Source organism: Phyllostomus discolor, chromosome 3, assembly GCF_004126475.2.
Source record: "Phyllostomus discolor isolate MPI-MPIP mPhyDis1 chromosome 3, mPhyDis1.pri.v3, whole genome shotgun sequence".
Classification (NCBI taxonomy): Eukaryota; Metazoa; Chordata; class Mammalia; order Chiroptera; family Phyllostomidae; genus Phyllostomus; species Phyllostomus discolor.
Genome location: NC_040905.2, coordinates 178,490,107 through 178,516,726, shown reverse-complemented (window position 1 = coordinate 178,516,726; position 26,620 = coordinate 178,490,107). Strand labels below are relative to the sequence as shown.

Sequence of the window (26,620 nt, the reverse complement as noted above, 5' to 3'; positions counted from 1 at the left end):
TTTGAGAAGATGAAAATGGTCTAAAATTGACTGGTGGTTGATGGTTGCACGCATTGTACATCTACCAAAAATCATTGAATTGTATACCAAAAATCATTGAATTGTATAACCCCCAAATGGGCAAATTGTATGGTATATAAGTTTTATCTCCATAAAGCTAAAAAAAATCCTTCACCATTATTTTAGTGGGGATTTGAAAGGCTATGAGTAGATACATGTCTCAATCTAGTATCTTACCTTCAGATCCTAAAATATGCTAAAATGCTACATAATTGTATGTTAGACAGTTAAATCACTTATTTTGGAATGGCATGAAGGATATCAAGGATTCCGGAAAAGATTTCTTGGTTTAATGTTAAGAAACACAAATCTAGATTATTCTCATTTTATGTAGGAATAAGACGACAGGGTCTGGCACAAATAATGCTCCCCTTTTATTACAAAATCATAAGCATATAATTCTATAACATAATACCATGCTCAAGTACACCATATGACATTTTAGGTGAAATCTTCATATTAAAACTATAAATTATTACATCCATATTATTACCCTACCAACCATACTCAAGCAGGCGTTACTTCTGCCAAACCCTGTATAGTTAGTCTGGGTACATTGGTGCTTGAAATCAACCTAGGTTTTAATCCTACCAGTAGTTTATTACTTGTGGCACTATGAGAAAAGAGGGACATATTGAACCTGCCTTTGTTTCTGTATCTGAAATAGGATTAAAAACCATCTGCCTCACCAAGTTACTGAGAATTGAGAGAGCTGGCATACTACTATTTATTGACCACCACCTGTGTACCTGATGCTTGCATTTTATGTACCTTCTCATTCAGTTTTTACAAAACCGTATGTTCTGCCTCTCATTACATTATTATTTCTAATAGCTACCAAAGGGAGAAATGAGATGTCTAATAATAGGAGAATGATTAATTTGTGGATTGATCTGTCTATATAGAATATTATGGAAATAATTTTCTACAAAGATTTGTAGTTACTTGGAAATTGCTTATCTTAGGTAAAAGGATTGTATATCATGATTTCAAGTAAAGGAAGAAGAGTTCAGTTGGAAAAGCTCCAAAATATTTACTGCAGTATAATTTTGCATTATCTTTATGATTTAAAAAAACTGAGTTGTTTACATTGAGTGTTGTAACTTGATTATGGAAAATTTTATTTATACACAAAGGTAAAGTGTGATGAAATTTCATGCATCTCTCATTTTCAGCAGTGATTGACATATGGCCTATTTTGTTTTGTTTATGTTCCTCTACACCTCCCCCTTCCCGCCTCTGCAAGATTTTATAAAATCTCAGGTACCATTTAATGTCTTCCCACTTACTGTGACAACCAGAAATATCCCCTTATATTTTCAAAATACCTCTTGGTGATAGTGCCATCATCTGTGGAAGACCCACTTCTCTAAGGGCATGGGGTAGAAAGGTTTAAGGTGTGATTCTTTTCTGAAATCGGACTGGTTCCCTGAAGTGCTCTATTGATGTAGATTCCTTGGCCCACCTTGGGGTTTCCTGCTTTGGGCAGTGGAGTAAAGCCTAAGCATACAGGTGTTTTTTGATAAAGGTTTGAGAGAAACACTGATCTAGAATAGATTAAATAAGTTTTTCTCTGTAGTATGATCTCTTTTCTGGTTTTGCATGTTATTCTCTGAAGCTTTTCTTCAGATATTCCTGGCTGCTTCCTAATCTTTCTTCAGTTCTCACTAGAAAAGTTTTCTCTGTCTTTTGTGCTTCCTCTGTACTTTGTGGTTTACTTGACTGACTTTCATTGGACCTTATTTTAGGGAAAGTTTTTGCTTTATATTTTTGCATCTTCGTGATATTGTTTGTTAGTAAAAGTTGAATGAAAGAGATGAGGAGGAAAGTCAGTATAATAGGATAATAGGCCAAGAATATATATTCAACAGTATACTTTATATCAGTGCCAACATACACTATGTATGTTTGTATCTGTGTGTATACACACAAACACATATGCATACACACACTAAACATATTCAACTAAAAAGGAGTAGGACTGAGATGGAAATTGGAGGAATAGCTTATTGTAAACTTGCTAAGAGCCTTATGTGTGACTTGAACTGCTTTCAATACTACTGCTATAAAAAGGATATTGCAAAGAAATGAATTCTTATGCTTTAGCAGAAGACTGAATATTGGATTTGTACATTTATAGTAAAACCTTTATGTTAAGATGAGTGAAGTGGTAATACTCATTTCCCCACTAAGATCAAGATACTGACACAGAAAAAATGCATCTTTATATTGTTTGAATTGTTGCAGTATCTATAGAAGGGGCTGCTTTGAAGTATTGGGTTGTCCAAAAAGTCCATTTAGTTTTTTTCTATAAAATAAAAGACACACTTTTTCATTTTTTACCAAATAACTTTATTGACTTGGATATCTCAAGTATGTTGGCTAAATGTTAATTGTTCTCAATGTCTCAATTTGATTGCCCTCAACTTTACCTGGTTTACTTGACCATGCAGCATCGTCCAGCACGAAATTTTGCAAACCATTTTTGACATGCTCAATTAGTCACAGCACCTTCGCCACACACCACACAAATCTTTTTTTGTGCTTTAGTTGCGTTTTTACCTTTATCGAAATAATGCTCAAAATGTGTGTTTTCTTTCATCTTCAATATTAAAATGGCTACACAAAAATTTAACAATTTTAGTAAGTTCTTTTAAATGCATGCTGATATGACAGCTGTCACAATACAATCTTAGCAAAGTTGTTTCAAATGAAGTAAAATACAAGTGCTACTTAGAGCCATCTTACAGGGAAAAAAATCAAACTTTTTGGCCAACCCAATATTTCTTCTAGGAACTAGATGAGATGATGCTATGCAAATACCTGTAATACATATTTTTTATCTTAGTTCAAGGAAGAAATCTCGAAGCGGTTCAAATCACATATTGACCAACTTGTGTTGATATTTGCTGGAAAAATTTTAAAAGATCAAGATACTTTGAGTCAGCATGGAATTCACGATGGACTTACTGTTCACCTTGTCATCAAAACGCAAAACAGGTATGTTTTAAAAGACAGATAGCTTTAAACCACAAGTACTTTAAAAATAAAAGTCTTGACTTTAAAAGGCTTTCTCTGTCAGCCCCGACCAGGTGGCTCAGTTGGGTGGAGCGTTATCTTGGGTGGAGCGTTATCTTGTACACCAAAAAGGTTGTGGGTTCCATCTCTGGTTGGGGCACATGTAGGAATCAGCCAATCAGTGTTTCGGTTTCTAAATCAATAAACATCATTGGGTGAAGTTTTTTTAAAGGGCTTCTTTGTCATTAATTTTTTAATTGTAACACTCACTTTATTGTGGTGGTCTAGACCTGAATTTGCAGTAGCTCCAAGGTATGCCTGTACTGAATCAGAATCTTCAGTGCAGGGGCCTGGAATCTGTATTTTTCTGTCATTAATATTTAAGTGGATTATAATTTCATGTTTAAAATAAAAGAGTATCATTCAGTAATGTTAATGCTTACACATTTGATACTTTATAAGATTCATTTATATTGTCATTATATAAAAATTATTTTAATTACAGAACAAGCAGATTAACATGTTTTTGGATATGCTTTTTGTTTTAGGGAGAATTTTGGACAACATCATGGGTAACACATTTCCTTGGCAAACCACAAATCTATTTCATTAAGTCTAAGGTACCCTCAATTTTAAAGAGGCACCTTTATTTTATGTATCACTAAGGAAAAATACTGCCAACTAAGCTGATACATTTTCTTTTCACTTAAAATGTTTAGTTTATACTTAATTAAAAAGCTCCTTTAGACTTACTTGGATATGGTATTTATCATATTGCTCTTGTGCATACATACAAAGAAAATATACATGATATAAATTGGTTAAAGCCTTTCTATCAGTGCTTCACATTGAGTCTAAATCTTTTGAATCATTTTTTTTTTAAGTCCTCACCCAAGGAAGAGGAAGTAGGGGTGGGGAAGGAGAGAAAGAGAGAGAGTCCCATTGATTAGTTACCTCCCATACCTGTCCCAACCGGGAATCAAAACCACAAGCTTTGTTGTATGGAACAACACTAACCAACTGAGGCACCAGGCCAGGGCTTGGGTCACCTTTTGACTCAGTTATCTGTGTCCATATTTTTCCACATGGGATGAAGATCTGTATCCTTGATACAGAGTTGGTGCGGCATTTCTCCAGGAATTTCTTTCAAGCCATTAACACTCATTCTGCAAATTTTTATGCTTGTTTTCCCCAACAGCGAGTACTGGTTGTTCACTGTATGAAATTCATTCTTTCTGTTCCTGTGCTTTTCTGTATACACAGCAACTTCATTTTAGTACCAATGAATGGTATAATCTTTTTGAAGACTGTGGTAAATACAACATGGGTAGTACAACAGTTTATTCAGTCACTCAGTTGAAGTCATGTAGAGCATGTGTGTGCAGGCATGACAGCTGTTTGTCAGCAATTGTAAGGCAGATCCTGATTTCAAAGAAATTAAAATTTAAAAACGTGTATCTTACAATCAATGAAAGAAGCAGCAAGTGAGATTCAGAGCACTTAACTGGTATCAGATGTGAGGGGTTTCCAATAAAATTTTTTTTACTTAATATTAAGTAATCAATTATTGTTTGTGTTGATTTTTCAACCTTCTTTTGGAGGAAATCTCTATTTTTTACTTTTAATGATTTCAAGAGTCTGGGCAAGACTGTCACCCCTACCCCTCAAGAACTTAGAAGAAGGTAGATAAAAAGTTGCTTATATAGTTGAACTGTATGGGTGTGATGGGTGATTGATTCTTTTCTGTGAAGTGACCTATTTTCCTCTTTTATATAATCAATATATTGAAAGCAGTGTAGTATTTATGTATATTATACTTGAGGAAGAGGGGCAATTGAAGTATAGTTAGGTCTTTGTAAGGTTTTACTATGTTTCTTTATATTGTGTTCCTACTACTTAGTTCCCTTGGGGTATTTATGAACATTTGAGTTGGTTTGAAAACTTGTACTTTATTCTGGATATCAGAATTTCAGAGGTTCTTTTAGAAATAGTTCCACTGTTCACTGCATGATTTAATTATTTTCCCTAGGTCTCAGGATCATTCAGCCCAGCAAACAAATACCAGTGGAAGCAATGTTACTACGTCTTCAGCTTCTAATAGTAACTCCACATCTGGTTCTGCCACTAGCAACCCTTTTGGTTTAGGTAAGTGTCTTTAATCATTTTTAAAGGGATTGGGAAAAAAAATCCAACTACTTTCTTCCTAGGGTAGTTTTTATAAAATGACAAAATTAAACATTAAGTCACTTTAACAAAAACAATAAAAACACCTATAGTTTCTGTGTTTATTGTAGGTATTAAAGAAGTAGTTGGGAATACAGAGATACTTGGTTAGCTTACACGTACATTTAGTTAAATGGTCAATAAGTGGCACATTTCTTTTTAATAATGAAAGAGGTAGTGCATGTATGTATACCTGATCTGACCACCACATAATTGAATCTAAGGAAGATTAGCTAATTGTTGGACATAAGCTAAGATCCTGAATATAATTTTCTCACTTGTAAAATAAAGAGATCAGAATGCATTAATTATTTTTCTAACTGTCCCAAACACACAAAAAGGATGGGGCCTGGGAGCAAGCTCAGTGGTTAAGGATCTTCTGCATCAGTTTTATATACTGAGGTTCAATGGACAGTTTTGCTGGGAGGAAAAGTATTCTGTAGCTAACCATAGTTGAATTAGATAGATGTATGGCTTAGTCCTTTCAGTTCTTAAGTTGTGTGACAAGTACAGTACCTCAAAATGACATTTAAAAATATATATACAGTGGAGAGGTTTGGGGGTACTTGGTGAAAAAGGTGAAGGGGTTGAGCATTGGTAGTTTCAGAATAGTCATGGGGATGTAAAGTACAGCATAGGAAACATAGTCAATAATACTGTAGTAACTGTGTATGGTGCCAGGTGAGTAATGGAAATATTAGTGGGGATGCTTTGTAAAGGATATTGTCTAATCACTATGCTGTATACCTAAAACTAATACAAAATAATACTGAATGTAAACTGTAATTGAAAAAAATAAATTAAAATAAATTTTTAATGTATAATTTTCATATGTCAAGGATCATACCTTTTATCTGTTCCAGAAAAAGTTTTTTAGTGATTTAGTTCTATGCTGAATATGTTGGAAACATTAAAGATATGGCATGGATTCACATTTTTGTAAAAAATGTTTGTTGCTTTTTCTAAAATTATCTGAGCTGCCTGTGTCTGTTTTGGTTTAGGCAGATGAGTTTTATATGGCAAAGTTATTAACACAAATAGTCTAGAGAGATTAAGATGAAATTATTTAGTGTTCAGACCCATGGAAGCTGTTGTTGAGGTGCAGATCTCTCTCCACTTCCCTCATTTTATAGGCAAAGAAATTAAAACCGCTATACATTTCCCTAATCCCTTAATTTCTAGTTTTATTCCCACATCTTCCTATCAGTTACTCTATTTACTCTGTAGACTCAGCTTTTCTTTTTGCTGCCTCTTCTTATATTAAGGTCTATCCCCTGTGTAAAAGCCACAGAATTGTGTACTGCTACTTACTCTTTTGCTTTCCTTTTCAGCATTGAAAAAGACATTTTCTGGTTTTTGTTTCCCTTTCACTAAGTGTTCTGTGCCTATTTTTTGCACTCATCACTTGACTGAAAACTCCCTTGATAAGGTCACCGTTGACCTTTTATCTTAGCTTGTCAAATTTAGTGGACACTTTAGATTTTAAATCCATCTCTCTTAATGCTGATCAGTCTCCCCTTGAAATTTTCTTCATTTTATTCCTGACATTGTTTTCTCTTGGCTAGTTTTCTGGCCATTTTCTTTTAAAGATTTTTTTTTTCTTAAAAAATTGTTTAAATTACAGTTTATGTTCAATATTATCTTGTATTAACTTAAGTTATACAGAATTGTGGTTTGCCAGTCATACTTTACAAAGTGTTCTTATTATGACCATTTTTTGTCTCTTTTATAGGTCCCTTTTCTTCCTGTTCCATATGGTATTGTTCCCCAGAGTTTTGCCTTATCTTTCTTCTTTTCTTTTACTCCATTTATTTTTCTTGAGTAACATTTTTCTAACTGTATATCCTGGTGAGTCTCAAACCTGTACCTCAGCGCACATCATTTTTTAACTTTCTGCCTTGTATTCAATTCTCTTTGCTATTAACCGGTATTCTCTATGTACCTTTATATGTGTCTCCTGAGAAAGCAAAGGAAAACGCTAGAAATGCAAACACTCACCATCTTGCCCCTTAAACCACTACCTTACCCCACACCAAATCTGTTGAGCCATAACCTCATTTCTCTCCTACCCCATGCAATTATTGCTACCTTGATGTGGGTCCTCAACTTAAAAAACAAAACAACACTGTAATGGTTGTTCTGGGTCATTTCCACACTGCTGTTATTACAATAAGAATATTGTAAGTGACTATTCTACTTTGTTCCTTGTCTACCTTTCCATCTAGGCTACCCTGTGGTAATAGATAACCCCAGAATCAGTGGTTTATTACCACAAAGCTTAAGCTCTTGGTCTGGAGCTTTCTTTCATGCTTTTCACTGGTCAGTGAGGCCCCCATCTGCAGTTTTCAGGGACTCAAGCTAACAGAGTTCTGCCATTTTGTAGCTGCACTACTTGAAACATGGCAGAAGACAGAGCTAAAGAGTCTCAAGCTGGACCTTTTATGCTTTGGCCAGACGTGACACCCATCATTTCTTGCAGTCCTTTGGCCATCTATTCATGTGGGCCTGCCCTACTGCAGAAAATATAAAAGGCTGCACGTGAAATGTTTAGTAAGCACTGCTATCTGCGATTCTAGTCACACTGAATTTTTTGCTGTTTCACGAATACATCAATACCTATAGTTATTTCTACACTTTTTGCATATAATGTTTGCTGTGCCTAGTATTAAATCTTCTCCCAATGTTCTCCACTTCTTACCAATTTAATTCATTCTCCAAACTCATTAAGTGCCATCTTGTGGGAAAGCAGTCATCCCACTTAGGCAGATATTCCCATAATATCCTGTGACTATCTCTGTTGAATTACTTACTCTGCATTTGTTTTTCTTGTTAGTCTTTCCCACTAGAATGAGTTCTAGGGGTAGTTCTTGTGTCTTTTTTGTCACCTTTTCCCCAACATGTAGCATTGTCCCTGACATATATAAAAAGTGCTCAGTAAGTGAGGAATGAATGCATTTGGTTGGTTATGTAATTTTGACAGTTAACATGTTGTGATAAGCACTCATCCTCTTGAATCTGTTGTTTCTCCGTGATTTCATTCCATTGTGTGTCCTGGCCTTTCCTCTCCTTGATTGGCAGTGGCTTTGCTCTATTCAGAGTTTGTAGGTGAATTGCTAAACTTAAATTAGCTTTCTGCAAAAAGGTTGTTAGAAGTGTAATCCAGTATAATTTTTCATTTCTTTCTTCCTTTAGCTGGCATATTTTAGGGTGTTTCTCTGACACCAGCCAATTTTCCAATTCCACATGGGTGTCCAGTAGTTCAATTCTGATATTACCTACCTGGAGTTAGTGTTAGATCCTGCAAGTTAAAGGCCTCAGTCCCCAAGACTGCTCCGATTTCAGGTAACAGCCTGAGTCCCAGACCACCTCTACTTCTGAACAGGTTTGGTAATTTGCTAGAATGGCTCACAAAACCCAGGAGGACACTTTACTTATGTTTACCACTTTATTATAAAGGACACAACTCAGACAAATGGAAAAGAAGCACAGGACAAGGTATAGGGGTTGAGGGAGAATACAGAGCTTCTATGCCCTCTCTGGGCATGCCATCCTAATAGCATCTAGCTGTCTTCACCCACTGGAGGCTCTGCTCTCTAAATCTCATTGCTCAAGAGTTTTTACAGAGCTCAAGGTCTGGCCCCTTCTCTTTTGAGGTTGATGGCAGTAAGAATTTTTCTGCTTCATTAAAATCTTTAGGAACCAATGTTGAATAATACATGTGGTCCGTTGTTGACCAAAATGTCAGTTATGTGACTATATATTTTTGGATTTGAAATACATATTTGATGGTTTTATTACCTAAACCTAAATCAGAGTGAATATATTTTTGGCTAATTTCAATTATAGAAATTAAACATGTATTTATGAAAGTAATTAGAATTCTGTTTTTGCTTTAAAGTGATTTTCTTTAATGGATTGTTAATTCCATTAATATTTTTGCATCTTCATTTTTTAGTACAGTCTTGTTAATAGTAAAATTTCTGACTTTTTTTTGTGTCCTGTTTTTCTTTTTCCTGTTAGGTGGCCTTGGAGGACTTGCAGGTCTGAGTAGCTTGGGTTTGAATAGTGCCAACTTCTCTGAACTACAAAGCCAGATGCAGCGGCAACTTATGTCCAATCCTGAGATGATGGTCCAGATCATGGAGAATCCCTTTGTCCAAAGCATGCTTTCAAATCCTGATCTGATGAGGCAGTTAATTATGGCCAATCCACAAATGCAGCAGTTGATACAGAGAAATCCAGAAATTAGTCATATGCTGAATAATCCAGATATTATGAGACAAGTATGTGGAATGTTCTTTTAGTCCATTTAACTAGAATATATTTATTTTATCATTTTTTAGGCCTAAAGAGCTGGTCCTATAAGTATGGCTAAGCTAAAAAAGGAAACCCTAATATTTGTTCAGTAAAACTCAATGCACTAATTTGGACTCTATGAACTTTGAATTTTCTGCTGTTTTAAAGGTCTTTGTAAAGTTATTTTTCAGATTTTAGAAACAAAAAGTCCAGTTCAGGAGATGGGCATTCACTTAAAACAGAGTGCTTCTTTCTTTAATTATTTGAATATTAGCTTGCTTTTTAGGCGAAATCCGACAGGAATTATTTAAAATAATTTTGTGATTGAAATAATGAAGACTGATAATTCATAGAATTAAAGAACTTCATAAAACTAGGCAGTTAGTATCTGAAGTAATTCATGTGTTTTGGTGTTTTTGTTTTTTTTTTAATGCAAATTTTCTTAGACATTGGAACTTGCCAGGAATCCAGCGATGATGCAGGAAATGATGAGAAACCAGGACCGAGCCTTGAGTAACCTGGAAAGTATTCCAGGGGGATATAACGCATTACGGCGCATGTACACGGATATTCAGGAACCAATGCTGAATGCTGCACAAGAACAGGTGATAGTACTGGCTCTGAGGCTCAGGCTAAGGGGTGGCCCCTGTTTTAACAAATATATGTGTGTGATAAACCTTTATATGGGGAATGTGATTTTCATTAAAAAGTTTCATATCTGTTATTTAAAACAAAAACTTATTCTTTATGATTTTTGTCTTTTATTACAGTTTGGTGGTAATCCATTTGCTTCCTTAGTGAGCAGTACATCCTCAGGTGAAGGTAGTCAGCCTTCACGTACAGAAAATAGAGATCCATTGCCCAACCCATGGGCTCCACCGGCCCCCCAGAGTCCATCAGTTTCCAGTAGCACCACCAATGCTGCAGGGGGCACTGGTGGTAGTACTCCCAGCAGCACTGCTGGTCAGAGTTCTACTACACCAAGTTTGGGGCCTGGAGTAGGAGGTATGTTCGTAATAACTCACACTTCTTTGTTGTCCTCACTTGTTTAAATAATGAAAACTTCTTAATGCTGTTATTTTTTGTGCTTTTATTGGTGTATGACAAGTAGCTTTTATGAATTGCCTTTTCATGTTGTAAGGGTTTTTTTTTTATTTTAAAATGTTTTTAATTAATTTTTTTCTTTTAGTTATTTCAGAGAGGTGGGAAAGGTGGGAGAAAGGGAGAGAAACATGGATGTGAGAGAGAAACATCAATTGGTTGCCTCTTACACATGTCTGACCAGGGACCAAACCCACAACCCAGGCATGTGCCCTGACTGGGACTCAAACCTGAGACATGACTGGAATTGAACCCACAACCTTTTTGGTATACAGGAAGACACTACAACTAACTGAGCCCTTTGGCCAGGGCTACAATAAACTTGTCTAACCAACAAAAAATTAGTTCTGTGACTTTACTGAGACTTTTAAAAATTTAACAAACTGATAACTCTATTTAAAGCAAGTGTCAGGAAACTTTTCCTGTAGAGGACCTCTTTGCAGGTCAAGAGGCAAAATCAAGACTACTACAGTACATTAGGGGATAACACATGTTTTTGTTTTTTAATGATGGGATTAAAAATATAATTGTGTATAGTATTTTTTATACATATTTACATGTGATTGGAATGGAAGATTTTTTTAGGGATGATGTTTTTGCTTACTTGACATTCACACAATTTCTTGTCAAAATCAGTTGCTGCTCTGACTGGTGTAGCTCAGTTGGTTGGGCATTGGTCTGCAAAGAGAAAGTCACTGATTCAGTTTTTGGTCAGGGCTCATACCTGGCCTGTGGGTTCAGTCCCCAATAGGAGTGCCTATGAGAGGCAGTGAATCAGATATTTTGCACATTGATGTTTCTCTCTCTTTTTCTCCCTCTTTCCCCCTCTCTAAAAATGAATAAACACTTAAAAAAATCAATTGCAAATGTTCATTGATTAATAGTGATATATACTGTATTTTGCCGTGTGTAATGTGCTGCTATGTTTCTATGCACATTATACACAGAATTATTATAGCCATGGTATCTAATCATTATACTCATGTATAATGCACACCCTATTTTCCCCTCAAAAATTTGGTCATAAAGTGTGTGTTATACATGGCAAAATACGGGTAATGTGATTTTACTTATTTCATTCAAATATCGTTGTTTGGTATGGCAGAGGATTGGTTTTAGGATTCTCTGGATACCAAAACCTATGATGCTCAAGTCCCTTGTATAAAATGATGCATTGTTTGCATATAACCTATATTTGCATGTAGAATGTGCCTACATATCACTTTATTCATGTTGATTCAGCATAGAGCTTGGCACGTGACAAATTTAAGTTTTGCTTTCAGGAACTTTTTCTGGGATTTTTTTTTTTCTGAATGTTTCAATTTGTGGTTGGTTGACTCTGCAGATGCAAAACTCTTGGCTACAGAGGGCTGACTGTATTTATTCCAGAAACATATGATTTTAATAGCATATTCATCAGTTGGAAAACATTAAAAGGATTCTATTAGATTCTTCGCTGCTTTTATGTCATGGCGGATTAATCACTTCCAATTGAAGGTTAGGTGGTAGGCCTCAGTTATAGGTAAATAAGTTTTGAAATGGTGGAAGTGTTCTTTGCACTTGTGCTGAGGTCCAAAAAGGGCTGCTGGAATGGCAATATTAGCTCAAAAATACATCTGTTGCAAGTTTGTGGGAATGGAGTCCTTCTTGTTTTGGCCTTTGACAGTATAAGAACTTGTAAAGCAGCTTGACATTGCTTGTGATATGAACACTTTTGGTTGTTGAAATGACTTTACCACAGTATGAGTTTCTCATGTAAATTTTTTTTTTTTGCCTTGTAATTTGTGTTGAATTAATTGAGAAACATTACCAAGTCTCTAGCAAAAGGTGATTTCCAAAGTCATTTAGTCTTTCATATCAGTGGATGGGTAGTTCAAAAGAATTTCAATTTTAGCCCTGAGCTAAAAAAAAAATTGCAATAAAACTATGCTGAGCCACTGAGCTGCTGTGTGGTTGAGTAAGTCACGATATTTCTCACAAAAAGTCACGAAATTGACTATGGTTTAGTTCACAAAAGTGAATGATGTCTACCATTGATAACTCCTACTGGTTGAATGACATGAGTCAAAACAATTTTTAGAGTACCTTCCAATGAATAAGACAGTAAGTAATCTTAGTCTTTGAATATATTATACGAGGGAGAACCCCCCCCCCCCAAAAAAAAAAAACTGGTGTTATCTCATTGTCGTGAGAGGCAGCTTTTGGCTTCAGTGAAATTTTTTTGATGGCTCTTTCTACACGTTTGCCTGTTTCATGATGGGTGATTTATGAGTGCACCTGCCCACACAGTGTCTGGTGTTCAGTTTTTGACCAAAAACAGCATGATCTCCATGCCCCACCCTCCTATTCACATGGTCTCACCCCTAGTGACTTTTATTTTTGTATCCCTGGATAAACAAAGTCTTCAAAGGGAAATGTTTTGCTGATGTTGAGGAGGTGAAACAAAAATGGCAGAAGTACTAAAAGGCATCAAAACCGATGAGTTCAAAAACTGTTTTGAACAATGGAAAAACACATCTTGATAGGTGTATTACATCAAATAGAGAGTACTTTGAAGATGACTGAAGTTTTAAGAATAAACAATTTTTTATAAATTACAGGGGTTTTGGGGGTCGACCTTTGTATTTTTATAAGCTTTGTATATTTTTCCAACTAATTCTTTTACTCCACATTCTTTTATCACTATCAGATATAGCACATTTTAGCAGATTCTACTTAAGGTTGTTCTGAACTAGTATTTTCTCAATTTTGAAATAATTTACCTGTAGTTATTCCATGCAGACTGTTTTGGAGACTAATTTTTCAGTCCCTTCTAACATAGCATTTACCCCTCAAGTTAAACAGGAACTGAGCAGTGTTAGTAACATCTATCAGCTCATCAAGAACCAAGGTATACCACTCAAAATAATTTACATTGTTTCTTGTTTTTTCTTTTTTAAATTAATTTTTAAAATTTTAATGTATTTTATTGGTTGTGCTATTACAGTTGTCCCAATATTTTTCTCCCCTTTATTCCCCTCTGCCCTATATTCCCCCTCCTACCAGCATTCCCCCACCTTAATTCATGTCCATGGGTCATACATATAAGTTCTTTAGCATCTCCATATCCCATACTATTCTTAACCTCCCCCTGTCTATTCTGTACCTACCATTTATGCTTCTTATTCCCTGTACCTTTTCCCCCATCCTTCCCCAACCCCTCCCCACTGATAACCCACCATGTGATCTCCATTTCTGTCATTCTGTTCCTGTTCCAGTTGTTTTCTTAATTTGTTTTTGTTTTTTTTTAGGTTCAGTTGTTGATAGTTGTGAGTTTCTTTCATTTTACTGTTTGTATTTTTGATCTTCTTTTTCTTAGACAAATCCCTTTAACATTTCATACAATAAGGGCTTGGTGATGATGAACTCCTTTAACTTGGCCTTATCTGAGAAGCACTTTGTCTGCCTTTCTATTCTAAATGATAACTTTGCTGGATAGAGCAATCTTGGATATAGGTCCTTGCCTCTCATGACTTCAAATACTCCTTTTCAGCCCCTTCTTGCCTGCAAGGTTTCTTTTGAGAAAGCAGCTGATAGTCTTATGGGACCTCCTTTGTAGAGAACTCTCATCTTTTGCTGCTTTTAAGATTCTCTCCTCATCTTAATCTTGGGTAATGTAATTATGATGTGCCTTGGTGTGTGCTTCCTTGAGTCCAACTTCTTTAGGACTCTCTGAGCTTCCTGGACTTCCTGGAAGTCTATTTCCTTTGTCAGATTAGGGAAGTTCTCTTTCATTATCTTTTCAAATAAGTTTTCAATTTCTTGCTCTTCCTCTTCTGGCATCCCTATGATTCAGATGTTGGAACATTTAGTTGTCCTGAAGGTTTCTAAGCCTCTCCTCATTTTTTTGAATTCTTATTTCTTCATTCTGTTCTGGTTGAATGTTTCTTCCTGCTTTCTGATCCAAACTGTTGATTTGAGTCCTGGTTTCCTTCCCTTCACTGTTGGGTGTCTTTATTTCACTTTTCATAGCTTTCACTTTTTCCTCTATTTTCCAGCCATACTCAGCCATTTCCATGAGCATTCTGATTATGAGTGTTTTGAACTCTGCATGCATCTGATAGGTTGGCTATCTCTTCATCACTTAGTTGTATTTTTTCTGGAGCTTTGATGTGTTCTTTCATTTGGACTGTATTTCTTTGTTTCGGTGCATTGTAAGAGACGGAGCCTTAGGTGTTCACCAGGGTAGGGTAAGCTGCATTGTGGTGCTATATGTAGGGGAAGGGTCCGAGAGGAAACAGTGCCGTTTGCTCAGCTTTCTGCCACCTTTCAGTCACTTCCTCTGCTACCCACAAGCATATTGGGCCCTTCTGGTGCTGATTCTCAGGTGGGTAGTTTTGTGGTTGTTTTCGTGTATGGTCTAGGACCCTGTGGATCTCTCCAAAGAACTCTCCTGTGAGGCAGGGAGTTTCTCATGCCAACTCAACCCCCACAGGTATTTTCAGCCAGAGGTTTTCAGGCTTTATTTCCCTACACTGGAACCCTGAGTTACTTGGCCTGTCTAGCTCCCTAGCTGTTCCTCCTGGTTCATCCCCACACAAATTGGGACTGTCTGCTCTGCCAGCAGCTGCCTCACCAGGAGTGCTGTCCACCCCACTGCCTATCTTCACCCCTCCTGCCAGTCTGGATGAATGTTTCTTCTGTAACTACTTGGTTTTAGACTTATATACAGTTTGATTTTCTGGCAGTTCTAGTTATTATTTTTTTTAATTTGTTGTTGTCCTTCTTTTGATTGTGTGAGGAGGCAGAGTATATCTACCTACGCCTCCATGTTGGCTGGAAGTCAGTGCATATATTCTTTTCAATTAGTGTTTTTGGTTTCTTGGGACATATCCATGTATATCCTGAAATGGAATTGCTGGGTCATAAGACAGTTCTGTTAATTTTTTGAGGAACCTTCATCCTGTTTTTTATAGTGACTGCACCAATCTACATCCCCATCAACAGTGCACGAGTGTTCCATTTTCTGCACATCCTCATCAACACTTTTTGTTTGTGATATCTCATTGTAGTTTTAATTGTTGTTTGATGATTAGTGACCTTGAGCATCTTTTCAATGTCTGTTGGTCATCTGTATGTCCTCCTTAGAGAAGTTTGTCTTCAGGTTCTCTGCCCATTTCTTAATTGGATTTTTTTGGTATTGCATTATATGAGATTTTTATACATTTTGGATATCATCCCTTTATGGGATGTGTCATTGTCTTTTCATTTTGCTGGTGTTGTTCCTTGCTGTTCAGAAATTATTTAGTTTGATTTAGTCCCATTTGTTTACTTTTTCTTTTCTTTCCCTTGCCTGAGGAGATGTATCAGAAAATATAATTGCTTAGAGAAATGTCAGAGATTTTACCGCCTGTGTTTTCATGTAGGAGTTCTGCGGTTTGAGTCTTACATGTAAGTCTTAATCCATTTTGAGTTTATTGTTGTGTATAGTATAAGATGGTGGTGGTTTCATTTTTTTTTTTTTTTTGGCATGTGTCCAGTTTTTCCAAGACCATTTATTGAGTAGACTGTCTTTACCCCGTTGTATGTTTTTGCCTCCTTTTAAAAATATTAATTGACCATATAAATGTGGGTTTATTTCTGGGCTCTGTAATTCTGTTCTGTTGTTCTATAAGTCTGTTTTTATGCCAGTAGTATACTATTTTGGTTACTATAGCTTTGTAGTATATTTTGATAACAGGTAGTATGATACCTCTAAATTTGTTGTTTTTTTCCTCAAGATCGCTGTGGCTTGTTCAGGGTCTTTTGTGGTTTTATATACATTTTGGATTATTTGTTCTTGTTCTGTGAAATACAGCATTGGTATTTTGATAGGGATTGCATTGAAAAATATTTGTTGTTTCTTTTTAACCGTTTAAAAAGTGTAAAAATTATTTTCAGCTCCTGGGCTATACAGAAACAGGTTACAGGTCATATTTGTGCTGCAGGGTATGTTTGTCACCCTGTCTGAGAATATTCTTGGACTCTAGGATGTGGAAGAAAACTAAATTACAACAACATGGGAAAAATAGGAAAAACAAAATTATCTTTAAAAACCCAGCAGAATTATGGAAGCACTCGAGATCTCGCTTCCATGTGTGTTGTCAGTTTGGCTCACATAAACTCTTAGGAAAACCAAATAGCAGCAGAATGATAATCTGAAAAGACAAATGGGAAGAATCAAATGTTTTATGTCTGATAAAACAACAATGGATAGAATGAGAACCTAAGAAAAATGAAAAAGCTAATGAGTTAATAAGTGCACATGAATTTGAGAATATATTTGAATTTATCTAGTCAGCAAGTAAAAATCTGGATATATATTGAAAAAATCATTTAATTTTCAAAAAAGTTGATGTCACATAAATTTGGCTGTGGTGCTCAGTAAAACAAAAACAAGAAAAACTAGAGAATAGTAGTAATAAGCACTTTACACATTATCTAATTTAACCGTCACAACCAGGCTATGAAATAGAGACTATTTACCTCATTTTACAGATGGAAAAACTGAAGTATGAAAAAGCCATGTAATTTCTCCAAATTTATATAGTTAGGTCTGATTTGAAACAAGATACGTAATATGGCTTCAGACACTACTCTTAGTCACTGTGCTGTCTGGTCTTTGAAATGTTAAATGTGTCTGCCATTTTATCAGTGAGTACCAGTATGCAAAGAAAATGGGATGGAGGCCTTCATTTATTTTTTCATTAATGAGACGGCTTTTTTATTTATAAGTGTGAGCATATTGAGTGCTCAATATGATTCTAATTTAGTGATCCTGGAGGATAAGTTGGCTCAGACTTACTCAATTTATGGAATTTTTCAGTAGCAACTTGGATCATACCCAGTTTTTGCTTAAATAGACTATAGAACTTAACTTTTCCATTAGATGTGATTTTACTGTGAATACAACCAGAATGTTTAAAATCCATTAGCCCTCTTTTTACTGGTATATGTTGGGCATGTAGTTTTGGAGATCTTAATTTTAAAATTCTTTATTAGTTAAATTGGTAAGTCATATATGTACTCACAATTGCTAAAATTTTGCACACATATGGCTTTAAAACCTTCACTTTTTATTTTTAAAATTTCAGCTAGTATGTTCAACACACCAGGAATGCAGAGCTTGTTGCAACAAATAACTGAAAACCCACAGCTTATGCAAAACATGTTGTCTGCCCCCTACATGAGAAGCATGATGCAGTCACTAAGCCAGAACCCTGACCTTGCTGCACAGGTGAGTTTGTAATTGAATTTGAAAAGGACTGTGCAGTGTGAATTGAAATAGCTTAATCAAGTAATTGTGATCTTGGCGTATTTATGTTGTGTAGCTACGTTAACACATACCTGAAAAGTAGGTAACCTCTCCACTTTTTGTACAGTTTCTTTGCAGCCTCAATTCTGTCATTCACTGGGCAGAAGTGCAGTGCAGATTTACTTTGTGTGTACATAATGGTGATTTAGGAGATGAATACAAAAGTTTTGGATCACTTTCTCTTTCAAAGATAGATTTCTTTTGTGAAATATAAGTCTTGAAAGTGATTAAGAATAGTATTAATATACTTGAAATACTTTTATTTATTAGATCATACAGACTCTGAGTAATAGTCATGTTCAAGTGGCTGTTACAAAGTAGCCTGAAATTGCTATTAAAGGCAGAGAGATATTTGTGGGAGCAATGTTCTCAATTTTTCCATTATGGATCACCATCACCACCAAATTTGAATTTATTCATCTATCTTTATTCATTTATCTAACTTGTTATTAAAGAAACCATTATGAAAAAAATTAGTGGATCTCCACCCTAGCTGAATGTTAAGGATCACTTTGGGAGCTTCCCATCTTGAGAGATTTTGGTATAACTGCATTGGATCCTTTTTTTGTTCATTTTTCTTTAAACCCCCAAGTTCCCTAGATTATTCTGATGTACCCCCAGGTTAAGAACCATTAGTCTTGGAAAACCTTGGAGAATGCAAGACGACAAGCCTTGATCACGTATAGTTTATAATTGCTATTTTTAAAGAATGGTACCTGTAGAGTGTTATGAATTTGAAATAGTTTATTTTATAGTTTATTTCCATTTCTAAAACTTTAAAAACTTTTTACAGATAATCACTTTCTTCATTATGTCAAATGAAACGGTTTTTATTTCCTTAAGGCTGCAGCATTGTTTCAAGTATATAGCATATATCTTTGAGCTATAGTTAGCAATAACATCTGCCCTCTTAAAATTTGTGGAATTGGAAATAAAGAACAAGTATTTTTTATTTTTCCCTCATTCCTTTCCTTCTTCCCTCCCAATCACAAGTTTTTAGGTTAATTTTTATATATACTTAATTTTGTATATTATAGGTAAGTTTTATTGTTTTATTCACATGTAGATTATCACGCTGAATATATTATTAGTATTAAATGCCGCATTTATTGTTATTGCACTTCTGTTTAAAATAAATGTGGAATTATGTATGTAAAATGATCTTATTTGTGTTTTTAAATGTATATTTGACTAATAGTTAACATTGAATGTGCAATCTTGCTTTAAAATTTGACTTTAACAGGCACATTCCCAGCCATTTTAACTAACAATTCTATGTCTGTGAAGTAGAGGACTTTCCTCTATTCTGCTTTTACTTTAAAGCAAAATGTTGACAAAGAAGGCTAGATATGAGTGTCTTTTATTATAGACAATTTAGAAACATTTACAATGTACTGTGGTTATGAGCAGTTTAAAGTTTGTAGTTCTGTATTCTGATTTTGATTTTTAGACATAAACAGGTAAGTTAGAAATATCCAGTGACATGCTTTTTAAATAACCTGAATTCTGCAAGATAAATGTGATAACTTCATTAATGTGTTTGTAATAAAAAATTTTGACTGGAGCCAATAAAGAAGCAGGTTTGTTGATCTCAGGTAGGTATTACTTTATTTGCTGTGAACTTATTGGTCACTTTGAAATAAACACTGTATATCTATAAAACATTATTTTACTTTTGCTTTAGATACTTCTAAAAAAAATTAATCCACGTTGCAACAGAAGATTAGCTAAAGAAGGGAGAGAGGAATTCTCTGTACTTCCAATATTCACATACAATTACTCTTATATATGGTTAACCACTTAGGGCAAGGGTTGTTTTCCCCCAACTTTGGGCCAGTAAATAGGCTATCAGTAAATCATTCTTAGTTGACTTTTCACTCTGGGGGAAAACTGATACAGAATTTGTCTTTTTCAAAGCTATGAGAATTTACTAGTTTCTGGTTACGCGGAGTGTGTATTGTAATTTTATTTTCAGGTATCTAGCGTCATGTTAATACTGAACCTGACTTTTTAGTTCCAATACCTATTTGATGGTTAGGGAGCATGACACTTTTCTCATCTCTGGTGATAGTGAGGTGCAATCCAAAGGCTAATCTTGGTGTTCTTAAATGGATTTACATCTTTCAGGCCTTAAAAGTATTTTAATACTTTCCCCAGAGATCTGTTGATGCTAGTCCTGGGCTGATTTTTACCAAGGTGGTTGCTCCATTTCTCTGGCAAGGTGGTTGCTGGTCTGTGGTGTTATTTTTCGGGACCTAATATTAGCTGTTTTGTAGTAGGCTATTATAGTGATTCCAGATCTAGATTTTCTTTGTGCTTGCTACTTGTGTGTTGAGGTGTCTTAGCAAGCCAATCATAGTTTCATGTGTTGTTTATTCTGTTGGTGTAGCAGAAAATGTATCCTGTGAATGCCAGTTACTCCCATTTTTCTTTCAAGGGCAGGTATCTTTGCTCAAAGAAGAGCCTAAGAAAATGATTGCTTTTAATTTTTAGGATATTGCATGTCATCATAATCACCGTTCTCATTGACAGAGAAGATGCCTTTTGTATTTTTTCTGGAGATCACTCTTGTGGACAGTATCTTCCCTTTCTTTTTTATTCATGTTCTACCTTCCTCCTTTTTAAATGACAGGTTAAGGAGTTGGGGGAAGATAGACTATTAAGCAAGGTACATTACTTGTTTCAGATATTTCCAGTTAAAATTGTTTGAACACTTGCCCCATAGATGATGCTGAATAATCCCCTATTTGCTGGAAATCCTCAGCTTCAAGAACAAATGAGACAACAGCTCCCAACTTTCCTCCAACAAGTGAGTAAGAAAAGATGCTAGCTATCTTTGGTAATGATTTGATTGAAAAAGTTTGATAAACCTTTTCCTTTGCTCTCTGGCTGATAGCAAAACGTAGAATGGAGTCTGGTAATGCTGTCAATTCGCAGAGAATTCTGCTTGATCTTAACTGAACCCCATTTCACTGCTTACCTTTTGTTTATGTTTATATTTCTTAAACAAATTCTGAGGAAAGGACCGTTTTGGTTTTGCTTTTGAGGATTTAGGATTTTGAATGCTTTCTCAATACCATAAACCATTTTCTGTCACTTTATTAACTTTGAAGTACTTCATTGTGTCTATGTCATGCATTATGGTTTAACTAATCTTGAGTAACAGGAAAGAGCTACCCTGTCCTATTTTATAGGTTTGGTTTTTTTGTAATGTTTTAATTCCTTGAAATTAATAGAACACCTGTTTTTCAAGGGGGATTGATCACATTTCCTCAGATTCAGAATTAGCAAGATTAAAATTGTCCGTGTTGTCATGTAAGGAAGATTTTATTATTCAGAAGTACTTCAGCTTGCCATGGTATTTTAGTATTGAAAAAGATAAAGAAGTAAGTCTTGGTGTTTTGAAGTCAATCTTGGTAGTTCTAGGGCTTAAATGATTCTCAGCCTGTAAACCATTATCCAAGATTTGTTAGTGCTTTTGATCTATTGTAATAATGTACGCCTAGCTATATTGGTTATTCAGTTGGTATATATTGAAAGTAGTGAAGCTGAACTCAGGACATATGTATTAACCTCAAATTTGGAACTATTGTTTTACAGCTTAGTTTACTGGAAAAAATTGTTATATCAGCAACAAATAACACTGGATCAGGAGGAATCTGTGGCCTTCACCATATTACCGTGTTACATTAACTGTGCATTTGGAGTTGTCTCTTAGAAATGATACTTTTACCTTCTGTTGGAGAGAGGGAACCAGGTGTGGCTTCTAGAGGAACCCCTAATTGTCTTGTATTATGAAAAATGGCTTTCATGATGGATTTGGGAGGAGATCAAGTAACAATTTGCACACTAGGTTTACTGTCGGAAAGGAGGTGCTCGTGTTTATTTCGGGAAAGGAATTATGGATTATCAGTGTCTAGCAATAAAGTTTTTTATTTTCTCCAGAAGCATAACAAAGAAAACATTTAATTTTACCTTCACTGATTGTAATTCCCCCATAACCACTGTTTTTTTTTTCTTCCTTAGATGCAGAATCCTGATACACTATCGGCAATGTCAAACCCTAGAGCGATGCAGGCCTTGTTGCAGATTCAGCAGGGTTTACAGACATTAGCAACGGAAGCCCCTGGCCTCATCCCAGGGTAGGCTTATTTGAGGAAGATTATGAAAGTACACAACAGTTAACTTTCTCTTTTGGAGAATTTAAAGATTTATTTACTTATTTATTTTTAGAGAGAGGGGAAGGGAGGGAGAAAAACATCAATGATCGAGAGAAAGATCAATGGGCTGCCTCTTGCATGCCCCCAACTGAGGACCAGGCTGCACAACCCAGGCCATGTACCCAGATTGGGAATCAAAGTGGCAACCTTTTGGTTTGCGGGAAGACACTCAACCCAGCTACACCAGTGAAGGCTCTTTTGGAGATTTTTAGACTTAATATCTTTTTGTCTTTTTGTTGAGATTGTTTTTAAGACAGAGCTTTCAAAGTAAAAAAAAGCTCTCATTTAAAGAGTGTAACTTAGCTAATGTTATGTTAAAATGTCACTGATTTATTAACAGTTGGCTTGATCTGGCCTCTTGTTTTGTAGGAATTTAGGTTTATTATCAATTTGTGCTTTCCCTAGGTTTACTCCTGGCCTAGGGGCATTAGGAAGCACTGGAGGCTCTTCAGGAACCAACAGCTCTAGCTCTACCACTAGTGAAAACCCAAGTCCCACGGCAGCAACCACCGAACCTGGACACCAGCAGTTTATCCAGCAAATGCTGCAGGCTCTTGCTGGAGTAAATCCTCAGGTAGTGGTTCTTTTTCGCTCACATTTTGCATTCCTTAATGTTATATATAAATCCCCTCCCCCTCAAGAAAAAGAAAGAAAAGAATGTGGCAGTCCTTTAGAGTTTTGACTGTAATCAAAAGTACAGTCTTAAGAATATTGATTTTAAAGCAGGCATTATAAAAATTGTTAACTTTCGTACTATATCAGACACTAAAGGAAATGTTTTGGTTGTAGAAAAGAAATGCTAAAACTCTGCCTTACTTTTTACAAGGTGCCTTTAAAAATGTATTGTGTTGAGTTTATAAAGTCTGTCAGGGAGGAATGAGAAAGTCAGTTATCCCAAATACCTCCTGATCAACTATTTTCTACCTAGCCTTTGTATTTTAACTTAAAAAAAGAATCTACCTAGAAACAGAGATATGGAACAGACTGACAGCTGTCAGAGGGGTGGGGGAGGGTGGGACTGGATGAAAGAAGGTGAAGGGATTATTAGCCAAAGAATATACATGCATAACCCAGATACACAGACCACAGTGTTGTTATTGCTGGAGGGGAGGGGGAGCTGGGGCAATGAGGAGGGGGAAATGGGGACATCTGCAATAGTATTCATAAAAACCAAGGAAGAAAAATCCCAGCTACCTCATTCCGCCCACTACTACCTCCTGGGGTAACTTGTGTTACATGTATACACCTCATAAATATGTCTAAAAAATGTGGGCTGATGATAATGTTCTTGCATCTGGAAACATTTACTGGCTTGGCCCAGAGTCTGCCATTATGCAAAGATTACTGCAGTTCAAACCCATTGTAGTAGGTTGCCTCCAAACTTCTGCATGGCAACAGTATAACATGCTTAATGATTTTTAAGCCTTATTAAATATAATAAACAGGGCAGGGTTTTATCTTATACAAGTATTTGTTTCCTGACTCCTAGCATAGCTTCTGACTCAGTAAATATCCATGGATTTAATAAGAAGAAAAGATTTTAGATATTGGACAGAGAGTTGTTATAAAAAGTTGCACAATCTGTAGGCTTCCCCATTATTAGGTTGGCCTGGTTGGTTGATCATTTGCATTTTTGTCTTACCTCATTTGTGAAGAAAGATATGACACTGCTGAGTTATCAGAAGTACATTCTTTGGGCCTGAAACTGGACCTCTTCTGAAGACTGTGACTGGCCAGTGCAGAAATTGAACCCATAGTCTAAGCCTCAGTAAAACTTTAGAATTTTATATATGAGGACACTGGCTTTTATAATTACCCAGTTGGTCAATAGCTACAAAATAAATAATCTAATTCTAAACTATTTGCATATACAGATTTCTTAATTGTTCATGGGCTTCTTAAATACTTGTAAAATAATGGTTAAGGTTTACTAAGCTACATTTTTAAGTATGTGATCTATTTGACATGATTGTTTAGGTATAAATTAGACTACTTAAAATAACAATAAAGTGCTAACGGACTTTTAAATATGTTGAAAAAGCTTTAAGAGATAGGCCAGTGCTTTTGTAGCTTGGAGTTTTGGTTAATTTTTTTTTCTTTAACAGCTACAGAATCCAGAAGTCAGATTTCAGCAACAACTGGAACAGCTCAGTGCAATGGGGTTTTTGAACCGTGAAGCAAACTTGCAAGCGCTGATAGCAACCGGAGGCGATATCAACGCAGCTATTGAACGGTTACTGGGCTCCCAGCCATCATAGCAGCATTTCTGTATCTTGAAAAAATGTAATTTATTTTTGATAACGGCTCTTAAATCTTTAAAATACCTGCTTTATTTCCTTTTGACTTTTGGAATTCTGTGCTGTTATAAACAAACCCAGTATGATGCATTTTAAGGTGGAGTGCAGTAAGATGTGTGGGTTTCTCTGTGTTTTTGTTTTTCTTTTTCTTTTTTGGAACAATGGGAATCAACGCTTTTTCATTTAAGGCTACTGCATGCATCAAACACTTCTGCATTTCTTGTAATTTTTTAAAAGAATCACCATTTATAGTTGGGTGAACAGATTTTTGTCCTGCATCTGTCCAGTTTATTTGCTTTTTAAACATTAGCCTATGATAGTAATTTATGTAGAATAAAAGCATTAAAAGAAGCAAATCATTTGCGCTCTATAATTTGTGGTACAATATTGCTTATTGTGACTTTGGCATGTGTTTTTTGCAAACAAAATGCTGTAAGATTTATACTACTGACAGTTTTACTTTATTTGTATACAATATATTATGCACATTTGGGACTGCATTTCTAGAAACATACTGCAGTAGATTATCTGAGCAAAACACTTGTAACCAAAAAAGTAAAGATAAGGACATACTTTGAAGTATTTCCTAATTGTGTAGAATCTTACAGCATCTTTGATAAAACATCTCTTAGCAAAAGTGCCAGTTGGTCAGGTTTGTTGAGTAGTAAAGCTGATTCTGGTTATCTCTTAAGGACAATTAATTGTACAGACATCATAATGTAACATTGTGTCAACATTCACTGATTGATTGTAAATTACCGTAATTTTTGTGCTGACTGAAGGAGCACTGTAGTATAACCCAAAAGTGCATTTGCCTAGGACTTTTCAGCTTCTCCCATAGGTAGTTTAACAGGCATTACAGTTTGTAATTGAAATATGTTGCTTTCACTGAAAGTGTCTTGATGCTTCAGTTATTTTTAATCACCATATAAAAATAGAACTATCTTTTGGGTTTTCAGATTTCTTATGCACAGGCAATACATGAATTTAAAATGATTTGTGAGCTACTTGTTTCTGAAGTGTTTTGGTAGTTTTATTAAGGACTAGTTAAATATTGTGCTTTTCAGAGCCTCAGAGAAGGGGAACTTGAGGGAGGGGGCGGGGATCTATCCTGGACTGGGCCAGCCTAAATAATACTGGCAGCCAAGATTCTGTTAGGATTTCTGTGCTTATAGTGTAGTAAACAAGTATCATTCAGGGGTGAAAAACAAAGAGCCGTTTTAACAATGTTGAGTACATTTGGCTGTTCTACAGCCTTTTTCTTTCCTCCCCAGAAAAGTTCTGTTTGCCTAACTCTCAAATTGTTGGTGTGGTACATTCCTTTAGGACCAATTAAAACATAACTTTGGGGTCAGTAATATAATTTGGCTGACTCTGGTTCAGTATTCTCTTAGGTCATTGTAGTCTCTCATGTACAGGAAATTAAAATGTTGAAGTTACCTAAATGAGTTCAGACCAATAAAATCACAGGAAATACAAGTTGAATTCCATTACTTCTGTAAGTTGCTTGCTATTAAAAAGGGTCAGGAGGTCAGGTTGTCCACCAGCTGGTGCACTGTTCTGACACTTTCCCCAGGAGGAAAACCTGTGTAAAGGTCAAGGTGGAGGCGTGGCTAGAAGACGTTGTTAAGGATGATGTTCATGTGTCTTTGCTCTCTCTACCTTATGCCGCAGTCTGGTTTAAAAACTTCTGTAAATGGTGGTATACCGTACGGGATAGTGTCATAACTAATTTGACAGTTTATTAATCAAAAATAACAATAAATCTCTAGCTTTTACACTTGGTTCGTCTCGCCTCGTTTGTAGAAAGAAAAAGATGAAGAGTTTATTTACCTCAGATTGTATCATGCTTTATATTATTAATTTTTAAAGTTTTCTCAGTTTAAATATGTACATACTGTATTACGTGTTAAAAAGATAGCCAACTGGCAAGTTAGGTGACCTGGGCTCTGCTTGCTTTTTTGGGCACCTGACTAGTTCTTTGCCTTTGAGTAAGGGCATCATGATGTCTTTATTACAGAGCGGGTGGTGAGGCCTGGGTGGCACACCGGACTGGGTGAACTCCTAAGGAT

The 26,620-nt window shown here is 35.7% G+C and overlaps 1 protein-coding gene across 2 annotated transcripts in view; it reads left to right on the top strand.

Moving 5' to 3' along the window:
* UBQLN1 (ubiquilin 1) overlaps positions 1-26,328 on the top strand; it is a 41,422-nt gene extending 15,094 nt beyond the window's left edge. The window contains exons 2-11 of one of the 2 annotated variants that reach the window (XM_028526882.2): positions 2,909-3,060; positions 5,108-5,223; positions 9,322-9,584; positions 10,044-10,202; positions 10,368-10,602; positions 17,811-17,953; positions 20,757-20,840; positions 22,058-22,173; positions 22,657-22,825; positions 24,357-26,328. In XM_028526882.2, coding sequence (XP_028382683.1) covers positions 2,909-3,060; positions 5,108-5,223; positions 9,322-9,584; positions 10,044-10,202; positions 10,368-10,602; positions 17,811-17,953; positions 20,757-20,840; positions 22,058-22,173; positions 22,657-22,825; positions 24,357-24,509 — 1,590 coding nt within the window. In that variant the 3' untranslated portion in view covers positions 24,510-26,328. The remainder of the gene's footprint in view (positions 1-2,908; positions 3,061-5,107; positions 5,224-9,321; positions 9,585-10,043; positions 10,203-10,367; positions 10,603-17,810; positions 17,954-20,756; positions 20,841-22,057; positions 22,174-22,656; positions 22,826-24,356) is intronic. The other variant, XM_028526886.2, reaches the window with a different exon arrangement.
* The last annotated feature ends 292 nt before the right edge of the window (positions 26,329-26,620 follow it).